This window comes from Triturus cristatus, chromosome 2_1 (genome assembly GCF_964204655.1).
Source record: "Triturus cristatus chromosome 2_1, aTriCri1.1, whole genome shotgun sequence".
In the NCBI taxonomy this organism is placed as follows: Eukaryota; Metazoa; Chordata; class Amphibia; order Caudata; family Salamandridae; genus Triturus; species Triturus cristatus.
Window position 1 is genome coordinate 176106871 of NC_140581.1, and position 17609 is coordinate 176124479.

A 17609-nucleotide genomic window follows, 5' to 3' on the forward strand; every position below is an offset into this window, starting at 1 on the left:
CCGAGTTCTACACACATCTGCTGTGGATAGACACAGCTGCAGGTGCTCTTACCCTGGCATCCGTTCCTGAGTTCCTCTTGTCTCCAGTCTTCACAGCCACTTTGTACAGCACTTTAGTAGGAGCGATGGGGCCAGGCCAGGTGCTGCACCTCTCCGACCTGTGCGAGGGGGCGCTCTTGGCACGCTTCTTTGAAGAAAAGAGAGTAAGCATGTTACAAATCTCTAAAAAAAAAGATTTTTCTTTGATAACTAATGTGTGTTTTTACAAAGGGCAGGCAACAAGTTGAATCAAGTTTTTGGGTTACGATTTTGATCCACAAATATAATGTGAGGTCTGGTGATTTGCAGGGAAACCTCTGACAGGTCACGTGGGGAGGCCACAACATGAACCTACCTCTTGTGTGTCCTCAGGCTTTACCCACTGACCTGACGACACCCCCTCCCACCATAAACAGTGCTGCCAGTGGCTTTCCCAGCCATGGAAGCCATTATTGTGCACACAGGCCTCAGGATCCAGCTCGTCAGACTCCTTCTTCTAGTTTCATAGCAGTGAAAACAAGTTTAATTTCTCATTACTTTGACTTTAGAGCAGTGGAAAAACGGGCTCTTAATCCTACACCTTGGCGGAAGCCGGTCCATCATCTCCCAAGGGTCTGCTTGTGAGGGGAGGGTGGGAAGATGGGCGGAGGGGGGCCGTTGGGTGGTTGGACACCAGGTATGCTACGCTTACATTACCTATCTATTGTCACTTAGCACACCTTGGTGGAAATAAACTCGTTATTCAAAGCTACCCATACACAGTAGTTTATATTGTTTATAAGTTCAATCGGATTTTTGTAAACTAACTGCTGTGACATCACACCATTGTAGAATCCAGTTAATTTCAACATGCCATGACGTCATATTGCCCACAACCATCCTGCATCATCTCCCACAGGTCTCCAGAGTCCCCAGGGAAAGGCAGGTGCTGCTGAGACACCTCTTCCGCCCTTCCCTGGGGTTCTCCAAGCATCAGATACATTATATTAGACTATTTCTTGAAGACCCATGCCACGACTCCTCAACCCTTTATTCTGCTTGACCATGAGGAACATTTTGGGCAGAAAAAGGGATGCACAGTACGTGGAAAAAATGTAATTGCACTTGCCGCAGCATGAGTGGCAGGACTCAACATTTTGAGCAGGTGCAGCACCAAGGGTGGGATTGCACAGTTCCTGGTGCACATGCATTCAAAAGATTTCTGAAGAGGTTGGAACCAGTCTGCTTTTCTAGAGCTTCGCGACTTAGGTTGTGGCTGGCCTGCTCCACAAAACATTGACCAACTAGGTGGCGGCTACTTCTCAATATGTGGACAACCAAAAAATCAACACAATCAGCTGGTCTCCGAGGGACAGCAACAGGACTTTCAGGATGTGGACATGGAATATCACCTACATGAAAATGGTGCCATAACACACATATTTACTAAGTTATCCACCTCTCAGTGAAGGAAGCAACCCATCCAGAGATCTATCTGGATCGACTGTCACTCAAGCTTTAACTATACATGTTCTAGGAGTGATGAAAGCTTGTACTAGTCTGCCCTGCTGGATCTGTTCTCCTTGCAATGGGAGATTGCACTCGCTGTGTTCTGTGAGAGAGGGAAGCTTGCTTCGATACTGTCATGCTGTACCTGTTCTATGAGGAAGCACAGCTTGCGCCGCTGTTGCCCAAGGTATCCCTGTTCTCTGTCTGGGGGGTTTCCTTGCTTTTGCTCCATTTCATGAAAAAAATAAATGATTTATTGAATGCACTTGCATAACATATCTTAAGACCCAGGGGACTGCTTCATTTGATGTGACATGCCAAGAGTCCTGGGGAAGGCCCCGGACCCCATAAGGGCAATGTTTTAGAGCCAAAACATGTCAACGGAAAAGAGAAGCAGGTTTCGTTGGCCTGCATAATCTTGTGGCATGGAGACGTAGAAGAATGTTTTAGCTCACCCATTCACAACTGTTACATAGTTCTGACAGTTTCGCAAAGGGAGAACATAAATGTCAACATGAGGGAACCTCACCCAAAATAAGGAATCCATACCTGGTCTACTGCATAACCAGTGAACAGAAATACTATCTGAAGCTTTCCAGAGCTAGATATGGAGCCCGCCGTTGAAGCATGCCACTCTAGGTAGGTCACGGGTCATCATTCCAAGAGTATATGATTGTATGTTAATTCCATAAAATGTTTGTCTATTTCTTCCAGGAGTTTCGTACTTTTTGTATATCACTCTCTATTTATAGAGAGCATACAAGTCGTTCAACTCCTCTAAATCTCTTTAGCATATTACCAACTTGTGTTGAACCTGCCCTGTATGAAGGTAATAGTGTGACGTTCCTCGTGCTACTGACATTTGTCCTGTTCTTATTCTGTGCGTTAAGGAAGATGGTGCTGCTGCCTTTATTGTTCCTGTGTTGTTAAGCTTAATATATCGTTTTCCACTACAAAAAGACAAAATGAATTGCATTGGCAATGATATTCTTAATGCATGGTGTGATTGAAAGTGTAAACTCACAAAATATGTGACCAGGGTTTACTTTTAATTTTACATGGGAAACAATTAGCTTTTTAAATGGACTAAAAGTTTTTTTTTTAGTGTTGAAACAAAGTTGACAAGTTTTGCTAGCTTTGGCATTTGCGGACGCAACCAAAGTCAGCACTCTAGCTTGTAACTCGTAGAGCGCCTGGTAAAGGGCTCCTTTGCTTATTTCTTACTTATTTCTCCTTGATTTACTGCTATTAACCACGATACTAGCACACTGCAAAAGGCAGCTGTCGAGCGCCTGGGGCAGGGCTCTTGCGCTACAAACTGTTAGCCAGCACATTTTTACTGATATACCAGCACTTTTATGTATTTTTAACAAGTTATAGAATTGTAATTTTAAAATTGTAAAATTACCTGCTGCACTCAGTAACGGCGCCCGTCCCCGGTCCAGCGCGGATTGTTCCGCTTGTTTGGAGGGAAGCGCTACCTACCGGAAGTGAGGCACAACCACTTCCATTTGGGACGAGTAGGATGGTTAGCAGTCTAGCTGCATACCCCACTACTTAAACAGATGCCTAAACTGACGCGCAGCGGGCGCGCCAGCGCCTAAGGCAAGCCCGTCTGCGCCCGTCCGCGCCTGGACATCGCTAGGACCCCAGCCAGTTTCGCTCCAGATTTTGCCAATCCCACTCGCCACCGTCACTCCTACACAAGGGACGCATTATTAAAGACTAAGCACAACCCCTGTGAACACACAGCACACTCCCTCACTTTGCTTGAAGGAACTTTCTCTTGTAGATTCTGTAAATTTCAGAGCTTTGCCCCTCACCATACTCCATCTTACTATGTGCTCCCCAACCAGGTAACGGGAGTAAGGCCTCGCAGGAGTAACCCTCAAAGTTACATCCAGACCCAACCCACAAACCTTGGCTGGAACTGTTTTCGGGCCAATGTCAGATCACTCCGTAAACATGCCGCTAATATCTGGGACCTTATAACAGATACAGACCCCCACATCGGGTTTCTCACAGAAACCTGGATCAAACCCTCTTCCAACCCCACCATTGCGACAGCGCTTCCGGACGACTATCGAATCCAAAAACTCGATAGGCCAGAATGGGCCGGGGGAGGGGATAGCCATTATACACAAGGAATCTGTGTCAATCACCATTCTAGATCAGTTGTGCAAGGACTCTATTGAATGCCTAGTTTTTAGACTCGGTCTACACCCACTGCATAGCTGGAAAGGGGCTCTTGTATACAGACCCCCTGGCCCTCTGTCAGACTTTATCAACCAATCAATGGAGCTCATTTCCCCCCCATGTCATTTCTACCCAGAACTTTGTACTCTTAGGAGATTTTAACATCCACAGCGAAAATGCTGCCAATCCCGACGCCACAGCCTGCCTGACAGATCTTGCCAAACTCGATCTCTTGAAGATCAACAACGCACCAACCCACTATGCAGGGCACACGTTAGACCTTGTCTTAACTAATTCCCCTAACATCATCTGCGGGGAAACTCGTCCTTTGACTTGGTCAGACCATTCTTTGGTGGACTTCCAACTCACATGTCTCAGAGTCCATCCCTCCTCTAAATCTCCTGCCACATACTGGTACAGGCCATGGCATAAACTTAATCCAGATCAATTCAAGATCCCTTTTAATTCCTGGAACACCGATACTGCCACATATAGTGTAGAAGAACAGTTAACACATTACAGCACTATGCATATCGCTAATCAACTTGAACTAGTTGGAAACAATTCTAAAACCCTATTTCAAATTCTCAAAACCTTCACAAACCCCAAGACATGGGATACCGCGGAGACCCCCTCACAGTTGCTGCGCGATAATATAGCGTCCTTTCTAACCCATAAAATTGACACTATTTACCTTAAAATTATCACTTCCAACTGAACTCCCATGAACTTCTCCCCAGAGCGCCCTACTACCCCTATCGACACTGCACAGATGTACGTTTTCCCTCCACTAACACCGGAAGAGGTAAAATCTCTCCTTCTTAAAGTTAAATCTGGGTCCCCCCTAGATGTTATCCCTGCAAAAATATCTTCCCGCCTTGCGCAACGGCTGGCCACACCCATCTGCACTATCCTCAACAGCTCTCTGAGAGCTGGCAGACTCCCTGAATGGAAAGCAGCACAAGTCGTCCCCATTCGAGAAAAACCCAAATCTCCGCTTCTGAGTTATCAAACTACCGCCCCATTTCTCTGCTCTCCTGCAGAGCAAACTCCTTGAAACACATATAAACAGACATCTGTCCAACTTTGTGGAAACCCCGCACTGCCTGGATGTCTCCCAGTCTGGTTTCAGGGCCGAGCACAGTACCGAGTCCACCCCAGGGCTCGACAAATCCACTCGACCGCTCGCATTTGTGAGGTAAATTTAATAAGGTCGAGCTATTTTTAGGTCCTACTCGTCCTTTCTGGCGAGTAGGAAAACATACTACCTTTTGTCCTCTGTCTTTGAAAACAGAGAAAATGTGACAAGATAACAAGATTTAAAGGCCTTTTTATTGCTCACAAAGCAAATGAGCAATAAAGATACCTTTAAATCTTGTTATCTTGTCACATTTGCTCCGCTTTCAGAGACGGAGGTCAAGTAGGTTACTGTTAGGTCGAGGAGATTTTTCAAGGTACTAGACCTGCAGGACTAGTACAATTTTTCAGATTTTTGGAGCCCTCCTGATAGAGGTAACTGACAACATCAGAATGGCCCTGGACCGAAGTCAGGCAGCACTGTTAGTGCTACTTGACCTATCTGCAGCTTTTGACACCATCTCTCACCAGATCCTGCTGGAGAGACTCCAGGACATTGGGGTTCAAGGAGGTGTTCTGAAATGGTTGACAGACTTCCTAACAGATAGAACCCAAACGGTCACTTAGGGTCCCTTTAGATCTAAGACCACCAAAGATTCCAAGGGAGTACCCCAGGGCTTCTGCTTGAGCCCTACCCTCTTTAACATTTACGTTACTCCCTTGGCAAAACTAATGAGGAATCTGGGGTTCAGTCCCATCTCTTACGCGGACGACACCCAGCTCCTTCTCATCTTTGATAAGTCTAACCCTAACATTCAACTTACCTTCTCTGAGGGTATGAAAACCATCGCTGCCTGGATGGGAAATAACTTCCTGCAACTTAACGCCGAAAAGTCAGAGGTCATGCTGTTTGGGGGTGCAGCAATAAGCTGGTCTCCCATCTGGTGGCCGGAGGAGCTGGGACCTGCTCCCTCTCCAAAGACAGTGGTCAAAAACCTTGGAATCAGGATAGATCAGAATCTCACACTTGAAGCACATGCCACTACCACTGCCGGTTCCTGCAATCACACTCTCAGTCTCCTCAGAAAAGTGTTTCCCATGCTGCCTCCCTCTACCAGGAAAACACTAATGCAAGCTCTAGTGTTAAGGTGTCTGGACTACTGCAATCCACTGCTAGCCTCGGCCAGCGAGTCTTCTTTAAACAAACTGCAGGTAGTCCAGAACACGGCAGCCCGACTAGTAGAAAACGCCCCCACCCCCAGAACGGCCTCCACACCACTTCTCAACAAACTGCACTGGCTCCCCGTGAGAAAACGTGTGAAGTTCAAGATATACTGCACAGTCTTTAAAGCCCTTAATGGCCTGGGGCCCTCCTACCTATTGGATAAACTGTAAAAAATACACCGCAACCCGGTCCCTTCGATCAGGCTCCTAGCTACTTCTCTGTATTCCTAGAATCAAAAAGGCTCGGTCAGGGGGCAAAGCATTTTCTTACCTTGCCCCTACCCTCTGGAATGAACTGCCTCGCCAATTACGCGACTGCCAGAGCCTTCCCCTGTTTAGAAAAATGTTAAAAACATTTCTTTACTAGGCCCTACTGTCTGCCGTTTCCTGCTGTCTTAAGCGCAGAGATACCCCTTACGGGGTGATTCGGGCGCTATACAAGCTTATAAATATCAAATCTCCAATAGCACATTCAAAGTTTTTGAACCCATAACAAAAGTGTTAAAGTAAAACAACATGTCCCACAATGCAACACGCTGTTACCTGAAAAGCTAGGAATGTCCAATAGAGCCATAAGTCCTTCGGACACTCGGTAGACTTGTGAAATGCGATATAAAATGTAAGTTTCCCAACTTTCTGCTTTTTTAGGTCTCACCTACCAGATAGCGCAAGCTGTCTGTTGGTCGAAAAGACTTTCCGTCAGATTACCATAGGCTTAGAGCACACCCATTGCTTACCATTGGTTGACTTTACTGTCACTTTTGTTAGCTTGAGTGGGCTTTCTTTCCACTTCTTCTTTATCCAGCCCCTCGAGCATAGATTAATTACTTGTGCCCTCCATGAGTGCATGTGTTTTCCAGCTCTCTCATGTGCTTCTTCCTCACCCTGTTCTTGTTGCCTTGGCCTTGTGTACTTTACCCCCAGTGTTGCTTTCTCTCCCACGTGCTTCTCCCCACCTGGTCTACGTTGCTCTCTTTCACTCGTTGTTTCTCTTCTCGCCCTCCATGTTGCTTCCATCCCTCTGCATAGCTTCCCCCACCCACACCGTCTCTGTTGTTTCCCCTACCTGTGTACTTTGTGATGCTGCCCCCACCTGCATCCATTGTGATGCTTCCCCTCACCCGTGCCCTTCAATTTACTGATCCAAACCAGTAAATAGGAAAAGCACTTGCATCATTTTATAGCTGGATGCTTTTGTGGTGCGCATGCCTATAAAATGACACAGTCACTAAGTCATAGCATTTTTTCGTTTGTTTTCTTTAGACATGCTGCACAAAATGGTGCAAAATGACACAGCCACCACGTCATAGCATCTTTGTTTGTTTGTTTTCTTTAGCCATGCTGCCCAGCGTGGTGCTCAGGGATGCTGTGCACATGGTGCTCAGGGATGCTGTGCAGCAGAGGGCGCTGTGGATCCCATGCTTAAGCAGCTGCAGCAGGGGGTGCGTTTCTTGATGGGCCTCTTCTGTCTACAGCAGATGACGAAAGCTCTTGAAGAACACCATAAAGGAAGACAGCGTCAACAGAAGAGCAAGCAGGAGCAAGGAAGAAAAAACAGAAGGGTAAATAGAAAAGGGAAAGGAGAAAGAAATATTGAATAGAAGGAAGGGTGAATGGAAGGATGGATGAATGAGTGATTGAATGAGTAGATGGATGAGTGGTTGAAAGGATAAGAGAATGGATAGTTGGATGGATAGGTGAAAGGATGGAAAAGTAAAGGGTTGGATGGATGGATAGGTGGATGAACAGATGGTGGCAAAGTAGAGGAATGAATGGATGGCTAGATGCATGAGTGAATGGCTAGGTATATGGACGGGTGAAAGGATGGCAGGATAGACAGATGGGTGGATATGTGGATGGAGACGTGAAAGGATGACAGAATAAAGGGGTGAATAAATGGATGGGCAGATGAAAGAATGGCAGAGTAAAGAGATGAATGAATGAGTGGAAAAAAGGAGAAGTGAATGGTTGGCAGAGTGGATGAATGAGTGAATTGATGGCAGAGTGGATAGATGTATGGGAGAATGGCTGGATGGGAGTATTGATGGATGCAGTGCTTAATTTGTAAAATATTAAGTGCCAGGGCTCTGACCAGGAGGCCACTGCAGCTTGCACCATCCATCACCCCTGTCATCGCTGCCAAAACACGTACTAACCATCTCTCTCGCATGTAAATGCGACAGTAAAGATTATTCCGGGCCTCTAAAGCTAAAGGAATGGCTGGGGGAGGCAGGTATTAGTCATTTTTTAATGTATATTGTTTCCCTAAACAGCTGTTATACTGCTCCTCTCTAAATTACATGAGCAGCGCCACCTTGTGGCAGACTGCCCTAAGTGCGGTGTTGACAATTAGGTGCCGGTGCCGAGCACCTGAAACCAATTAAGTGCCGGTGCTCAGCACCGGAAAGCTCCGGCTCAAATTAAGCACTGGATGGATGGCCGGATGGAAGGATGGATACATGGCAGATATGTTGCATGGATTTATAGATGGTAGAGTGGAAGGATGGTATTGTGAAATATTAAATGATAGATGAGAGAATGAATAGATTGTAATTGTATTTATATAGTACTTACCACCCCTGACAAAGCGTTGAAACGCTTTTCGGCGAGTAGCACGCTACTCCGGAGCCCAAAAGGATTAGTGGTGGATTAGTATAGGGAAATATGAGTATATTATTAGTCTTAGTATAGAGAGGTACGAGTTAATTTTAGCAGAGGACATGTGAGTCTGTTAGTTGGATTGAATAGAGTATTAGAGGGATAGAAGAGGAAAGAAAACCCGAAGTGTTAATTGGGAGATCATAGTAGTAAGTTGAGGTCTGGGTTGAGTAAAGGAGGGAGGGAAGAGGGAAGAGCCTGTAGAAAAGGGATTAGGGAGGAAGAGAATCAGAGTGGAGAAATGAGGTTTGGAATGAGACAAAGGAGAGATAACATGAGGGAGAATATAGTAGAGTTGTTTGGGAGATCATAGTAGCAAACTGATGTTTGGGGTGAGCCAGGAGGTGTAGAGGAGGGAGGAGTCTAGGAAGGGTTATGGTAGGACAGAGTAAAGCTTTTGAGAGGGTAATTTTCTTTTTTTCCCCGTCGAATAGGACTAAAATAATAAATATATGGATACATGATTACATAGTAAGAGAATATATGTGTAAGGAATATAATATATTGAGATGTGAATTTTGTTTCTGTGGAGTAGTGTATATGTGTAAGGAATATGATATATTGAGATGTGTGTGTTGTGTTTCTGTGGAGTAGTGAGAGGAGATATTGAGCAGGAACAGTAGATGGAAGGGTGAAAGGATACAGGGATATATGCTTAGCTGAAGACACAAGGGGCCTCTCCTAGGGGGGGTTGGGCTCACTTGCATCCCTTGTTTGGTGCCTTCAGTGCTTTAATTCAAAGCGGGGGGTATTTTAAATGTCTGGCTACTCCCTTTCCTGGGCAGCATGGCTAAAACCCATTGGTAAATCCAATAGATACCAAAGGTGAGGCCTCTTTTTAGGCAATCGCTGGTCAAACAGCCCTGTGGGTGAGAAATGAAGAACGCCTGTCACAGGTAAATGCGAGGATCCTACTGCCAATGGGGTAAGAAAGACACTTCCTGGGAAACCAGCACGACAAAGGGAAGGCATCTACCTGAACAAAGCGAGCAGCAGATGAACCTGTCTGAAGAGACACTGAGGAAAGGCAAGCATGCACGTGCACCCCTCTTCCCAGGCCCACCCTTGGCGTAGAGGATGGTGTGCCTAAAGAGGCGCTCCTAGAAAATCAGTGTGATGCCCCCTGTCTTGAACAGGTGCAGCACGTGCTGCCCCGCAAGGGCCATACGCATGCAGTATGAACAAGGAATGCTTGCCTGTCACGTCGATGACGTCACTCAGAGTCACTCATGCTAAACACCCCAGCGGGTCTGCTTACCATGTGCAATTCTGTATGTACCAATGGCCATAAAACACAATACTGCTCCCAGGCAGTAGTGCACCAATTTATTTAAAAGGTATTTCACTAATTACTGTTTCAATCTGAGCTCGTCACCAGAAGTATGCGAAATGACGACTTTGTTTCTACCCTCCAGAAAGTTCTTTGGGAAACTTTATTGCTTTTCAAAGTTTGCAGAGATTTTTGTTTTGCGTAAAAATCATGACCTTTGCAAATGCAAAAAACAAATATAGCCCTTATCCTTATTCAACACTATTAAAAGAGTTCTGCACTTGGTATATTATGCATAAAGTAGGAAGTATTCATTTCCTTCGCAAAGGCATTGTGCATAGAAAAGATCTGCAAAAGTTAAAGTTGTAGAGAAAACGTTTGCATGTATTTTACAGTTTGTTTGAGTTCAATTAATATGATTTTTTTGCCAAAATAAAATGATCTTGCTCTTACGAAGGAAAGGCAGCGCGGAGAAATATAACACACTTCACAAAATGCGATTATGGAGAACTATGCAACACTCTGTTGGATAACAAAATCTTTGCACACCCCTTAGAATCACAACGCAGAAAATAACGGACGCAGATTTATGAATCGGCGTCTTTCCCATGAATCTCGGCAGCTCAGTGGGTAAATGTGAAAAGGAATGTGTGATGTTCTCCCGCCTGGGTGACACTGGGACAGGCTTCACAGCAGGGAGGCGTTCTAGCGGAGTATGGTGGATTCTTGAAACACTTCCCTTATTCCGGACACAGATTTCACAAGACTGGTCTATTTTTATGCAGCTGGTGTTGGAGTGTTAGGAGATGTTTAGAAGAGAAAACCCTGGTAATTCAGCAGAGGCAAGAAGCTACCCCCACTCCTCACCCATCCCTCCTCCCCTTGTGCTTGGTACTCCTGTCTTTGACACGCTCCTTGGGTTACTCATAGCTTTGTTACATTTACCAATTGTTTTTTACCAGCATATACTCAATGTAAGGAGGTGTGTGCAGGAGAGATGAACACTCCTTCCGACATGTTTTTTTTAGGTCTGGCCTAAAGACAGCTTTAGATGTTTTGCAAGACTCATGTTTTCCCCCAAAATCTCATTATACAAAACCTATAGAGGCTTTTAATAATGACTTTTTCACCACTAGTCTGTTCAAATATTACTCCAATTATGCTCCCTCCCACCACAGAACAAAGGATAGGTCAGTGGACTAACACACCAGCCACTAAATGCCTTCACGTTGAGTGACTGCAGTTTTCCATTGCATATGTATATATACACCCAAAACATTGTTCCCCGGGAATAGAACCTTTTAGACACTTGTATTTCCCAGTCACTGCAAGTCCCAAGGTATAGTAGGATGTAATCAACTATTTCCGTAAAACTAACATTTATTGTACGTTGCAGTGTTGATTCATCACAATACACCACATATTTTTATTTATACTTTACAAACAAAGCAGAAGGTATTGGAGTAGCAAGAATGCATATGCACATTTCTAGGTTGGAGCCCCACCCCCTCTGCTTGGCGATTGACATTTCAAGCAATAGCATCGACTTGAGAGGACTTCCAATAAAGACTTGAGGAACGGCAACTTCATGAGAGAATGTCAATGTGTTTGCATCTGACTCTACAGGAACCTCAAGTAAATACTTAAGGAACTGGAAGTATGTGAAGATTTCACTTGGATCTGACTCAAAAAGTAACACCTAGAACCAGTTCAAGGAACTGCAGGTTTGTGTAAAAGAATCTTGAAGATTCAGCATTTGACTCAAGAGGGACATCTACTAAAAACTTAAGGTACTGCAGGTTTGTGAATAACTTGTAAGCATAATGAGAAATAGATAATAAGATATAAATATATACATATATACAACTTTGAATCAGGGAACATTTGGTAAACGCAAGAATTGACCTAATTAAGGGCTATCCAGGGAAAGCTTGTGAAAGTCTGGTGGAACAGTTTGAAGTGGTCCACCATGTTGATTGATGAAGTTATGGTTGGCTGACTTAAGTAAGCAGCTTTTAGACATAATCAAATATTTCAAAGTGAATGTCATTTACAGGGAGTTCCTGTACATAGCAGAAGTTTCAAATTATGGTGTGCATGCACAATTGGTAATACACGTCACATTGCTTTGCATCAGAGGGTGTCCACTAAAGGGCAGAACACATGACTGCCATGAAGAAGCAATGTTGACTTAGATGGGCTCAGGTGAACCGTGCACTACTGCTCTCTCCTTGTCCTTCATCCCATGAGGTGACCGCTCAGCCCTCCACAGGGCTTGGTCGCCCCACTCACTGCTGCCGCTCCTGCCTGCCTTTGCCACCTGCCACCTGCCATCGGGAGCGCCGATTGAGCGCCGATGGTGCGCTAAAGGTAAGCCCGTCTGCGCCCGTCCGCGCCTGGACCGCGCCCAGCGCCAGACCCCCTGGTCCTCGCCCTCGCCAGCACACCCTGCACATCTACGACGCCAAAACCCTCCACGCACTCAACGGCGGCCGAAACACCGCCTGCTACCGAGCCACCCGAGACGCACCCACGGACCCTTCACCTGCCTGACCTGCCGCTTCACCGGCCTCCGACCCAACACCGCACCTGCTAAACCGAGCCCCAGCGACAAACACCTGATGTGCATCCTGCTCAACACCAGCTCCGTTCACAGGCATGCCGTCGAACTCTGGAACCTCCTCGACTCAACAGCACCAGACATCGCCTTCCTGACGGAAACCTGGATGAACGCCTCCTCAGCGCCCGACATCGCCATCGCCGTCCCAGAAGGCTACAAAATCACCAGGAAGGACCGCGTCAACCAGACAGGAGGAGGCATCGCCATCATCCACAAGAACACCATCCGCATCACGACCAACTCCGATGACACCTTCACCTCCGCCGAACACCTCCACTTCCAGATACACACCGACCCCAAGACCACGCTCAGAGGCACCCTTGTCTACAGACCACCGGGACCACACACACAGTTCAGCGAAGACATCACAGACTTCGTCAGCCCGCACGCCATCAATTCCACCGACTACATCCTCCTGGGGGACCTCAACTTCCACCTGGAGGACAACAAGGACCGCAACACCACTGCTCTGCTGGCCAACCTGGCCAACCTCGGACTCAAGCAACTGGTAACCACCCCCACCCACTACGCTGGCCACACGCTTGACCCAGTCTTCTCATCCAGCAAATACGTCACCTTCAGCCACTCCACCAATCTCCAGTGGACTGACCACAGCTGTGTCCACTTCAGCTTCAGTAAAACGACGACCCACCACCACCTTCAACAAGCCCCCTGCAGGAGCTGGAACAAGATCACCGGCGACCAGCTCACCACCTTCCTCAGCCAGAACCCCCCACCAGCTCAACGGACCCCAACGAAGCCGCCAACAACCTCACACAGTGGATCACCAACTGCGCAGATGCCCCCGCACCACTGAAGAAGAACCTCCCCAGCAGACGCGGCAGCAAGAAAGCCTCCTGGTTCACCGACGAGCTCATCACCTCCAAGAAGAACTGCCGCTCCCTGGAGAACACCTGGCGCACCAACCAGACCACAGACAACATGACGGCCCTCAAACACGCCACCCGCAAACACCACCAACTGATCCGCGGCACAAAGAAGACAGCCTTCAAGGAACGACTGGACAACAACACCCACAACAGCAAGGAACTCTTCAGCATCGTCAAAGAGCTCTCCAACCCCGACGCCGGAAACAATGACATCACTCCCTCGCAAGACCTCTGCGACTCCCTCGCAGCCTTCTTCCACGACAAGATCGCCAACATTCACAACAGCTTCGGCCCACCAACCACGAACCCCACCACCGAACCGATGCCCCCCACCGCCAACCTCCACACCTGGACCCCAGTCAGCACCGAAGACACAACACGCACAATGAACACCATCCACTCCGGATCCCCTACGGACCCCTGCCCACACCACATCTTCAACACGGCCGACCACATCATCGCACCCCACCTCCGCGACATCATCAACGCCTCCTTCAACACCGCCACCTTCCTGGAGTGCTGGAAACACGCCGAGATCAGTGCCCTGCTGAAGAAATCAACTGCAGACCCCTCCGACCTCAAGAACTACCGCCCCATCTCGCTCCTCCCGTTTCCTGCCAAAGTCATCGAGAAGACCGTCAACAGACAGCTAGCCGCCTTCCTCGAGACCAACGGATCCCTCGACCACTCGCAATCCGGCTTCCGAGTCAACCACAGCACGGAGACCGCCCTCATCGCAGCCACAGACGACATCAGATCCCTAATGGACAACGGGGAAACTGCGGCCCTCATCCTCCTGGACCTCTCTGCAGCGTTTGACACTGTCTGCCACCGCACCCTGGTACAGCGCCTGAACAACACCGGCATCCAGGAGAAGGCCCTGGAGTGGATCACCTCATTCCTCGCCGGAAGAACCCAGAGAGTCCGCCTCCCCCCGTTCCGGTCAGCGGCCACCGAAGTCATCTGCGGCGTTCCACAGGGGTCATCGCTCAGCCCCACCCTCTTCAACGTCTACATGAGCCCCCTCGCAACCATCGCACGTCAACACAACCTCAAGATCATCACCTACGCCGACGACACCCAGCTGATTCTCTCCCTCACCAGCGACCCGGACGCCGCCAGAGCCAGCCTACATGAAGGGATGAAAGACGTCGCCGAATGGATGAAGAACAGCCGCCTGAAACTGAACTCAGACAAGACGGAGGTCCTCATCCTGGGATCATCACCCTCCGCCTGGGACGACTCCTGGTGGCCCCCGCCCTGGGAGCCACCCCCAAGCCAACGGACCACGCACCTAGGCTTCATCCTGGACTCCTCCCTCTCGATGACCAGACAAGTCAACGCCGTCTCGTCTTCATGCTTCAACACCCTGCGCATGCTTCGAAAGATCTTCCGGTGGATCCCCACCGAGACCAGTAAGACGGTCACCCAGGCCCTCGTCACCAGTCGGCTGGACTACGGGATCGCCCTCTACGCCGGCACCGCCGCCAAACTCCAGAAGAAACTCCAACGGATCCAGAACGCCTCAGCACGACTCATCCTGGACATCCCCCGACACAGCCACATCTCCGGACACCTGAGAGACCTGCACTGGCTCCCCGTCAACAAAAGAATCACGTTCCGACTCCTCACCCACGCACACAAGGCCCTCCACGACCTGGGCCCCAAGTTCCTCAACAGCCGCCTCCGCTCCACCAGCCTCGTTCTCGCCACCGTCCCCCGCATCCGCAGAGCCACCGCCGGAGGAAGATCCTTCTCCTACCTGGCAGCCAAGACATGGAACTCCCTCCCCATCCACCTCCGGACAACGCAAGACCATCTCGCCTTCAGGAAGCAACTCAAGACCTGGCTGTTCGAGCAGTAGCGTTCCCCCCCCCCAGCGCCTTGAGACCCTCCGGGTGAGCAGTGCGCTATACAAATGCCTATGATTGATTGATTGATTGATAGATAGGAACTCAGATCCTGATAGCGTTACGATAGAACTGTCTTCTGAATTACTCATGGAAACGTTGTCAGGTCACTGTTTCTCAAATCTTTGTAAGGTTTAATTTAAGAATTATGGTTTTTAATAAATGTCACTCAGTGCAGTACCATAAATTGAAGTATTGAACTAAAACAGTTACAAAAGCCAAAACAGTGACAAACTCATTTACACAGTTTTGTCCTAGTTTGACCTGTCTTCTAACATTATGGGTATTTGGTGGACTCTGCCAGTTCTTTTTTGCATTTAGGGTCAAGCCAGACCCCTGGGACTCACCCTCGTGCCTTGGCAACCTTTAGTAGTCATCAAAAATGAATTTATTTGCGGGGTACAGAAAAACGTTTAAGTATACATACAGCTGAAGGGGGTCGTGGGTTCACTTCCAGCCCAAACTTCCTTGCATAGAAGTCCATCAAGTGACGGTCATTTAGCGAGTTGTACTGCGGAAGGACATCTACATGGCCATTTCTGTATCGGTGGCCACTGGAGCCGGCACTGAAAGTACGTGCTGCAGAAACAGAGAAAGCAAAAAGTGATCCATGATGCCATGCTATTATATATTATACAAAAATTAGTGACAGTGTAGACAATTATCAAAATATTTTCTATCAGTATGCACATCCAATGTATATGGGTTCACTGAACCATTTATATGCAAATTTGTTGTAATAGGTGACAGTGTTCCCAATTTCCCGTTCGTACTGGAATTACACTAGCCGTTAATGTCCAAATATATGAAGAGCATCCGTCCCATATCATATAGGTGAGAGTGGCAGGACTGTGTGTCCATTAATGCCAGAGCTGTGACTGATTCTTGGACCATCCTCATAAAATGGTTTTAATAGCCTTGAATCTAAATGGTATTTATTATCACAGTCAGAGGTTAACCCTAACATCTGGGATGGTTCCGGGGTCCAGGGCCTACGTAGGACACGTCTTGTTTAATTGGAACCCAACTGAAAAGGCGGTGGTGATCTTCGCCATGAAGCGTAGTTGAACAAGACTCCGCTTGACATCCAACTGGCTAAATACAAGCGGTTTTGGGGGTTGGGACTTCCACCTTCAATACTAAACCCTCTGTAAATATTTCCACTAGTTCCCAGCCCGGAAGATGACTCTGAAAATGTTGTTGATGCACCTGATCTGTTTATTGGCTTTGGTGTTTGGAGCATCACATTAGTAAGACAGAAGTAGAGCTGACACATTCTCCTCTCTTTAGCTCCCAGCAGGACATAATGAAGTGCTATACAACTGTTCACTTGGTCCTGATAGCAAAAGACACACACTTGATGGACGGAATGCAGAACAAATCAAAACATTCACCCCCAGTCAAGAGATCTGGGTTAAATCCATCATTCTTTTGCTCACCACGCCACACCAGTTTAGACCTGGCCATATGCAAATCAGTTTTGACCCTGTGCCTCATGGTAACAGTCCAGCCCGAACTGCCAAGCCAGGTCCTCACTGGACTGTAAACAAGCATCCTAGGACCGGTTTCAGGGTTTCACCCGTAATCAGCCAAGATAGCTTAAATCCAGTGGCACAGTGAGCCCGGAACCAACGTCTGGGCATACCCGGCACACTTAGGGCGAGGAAGCAAAAGTCACAGAATTGATGGACGGAATGTAGAACAAATCAAAACATTCACCCCCAGTCAAGAGATCTGGGTTAAATCCATCATTCTTTTGCTCAACATGCCACCCCAGTTTAGACCTGGCCATATGCAAATCAGACTTGACCCTGTACCTCATGGGAACAGTCCAGCCCAAACTGCCAAGCCAGGTCCTCCCTGGACCGGAAACAGCCATCCTAAGACCAGTTTCAGGGTTTCATTCCTCATCAGCCAGGATAGCTTGAAGCCCGGGTCCCACGTCTGGGTATACCCTGCGCACTTAGGGCGAGGAAGCCAAAGACACACAATTGATGGATGGAATGCAGAACAAATCAAAACATTCCCCCCCCAGTCAAGAGATCTGGGTTAAATCCATTATTCTTTTGATCACCATGCCACCCCAGATTAGACCTGGCCATATGCAAATGAGTCTTGACCCTGTGCCTCATAGGAACAGTCCAGCCCAAACTGCCAAGCCAGGTCCTCCCTGGACCGGTAACATGCATCCTAGGAACGGTTTCAGGGTTTCACCCCTCATCAGCCAGGATAGTTTG

At 47.8% G+C, this 17609-nt stretch overlaps 1 protein-coding gene across 1 annotated transcript in view; it reads right to left on the bottom strand.

Annotated features, from left to right (window-relative positions):
* LOXHD1 (lipoxygenase homology PLAT domains 1) overlaps positions 1-17609 on the bottom strand; it is a 1221805-nt gene that overhangs the window by 1086544 nt on the left and 117652 nt on the right. Inside the window, exons 4-5 of the mRNA XM_085629301.1 lie at positions 15800-15951; positions 53-187 (exon numbers count right to left, since the gene is read on the bottom strand). Coding sequence (XP_085485427.1) covers positions 53-187; positions 15800-15951 — 287 coding nt within the window. The remainder of the gene's footprint in view (positions 1-52; positions 188-15799; positions 15952-17609) is intronic.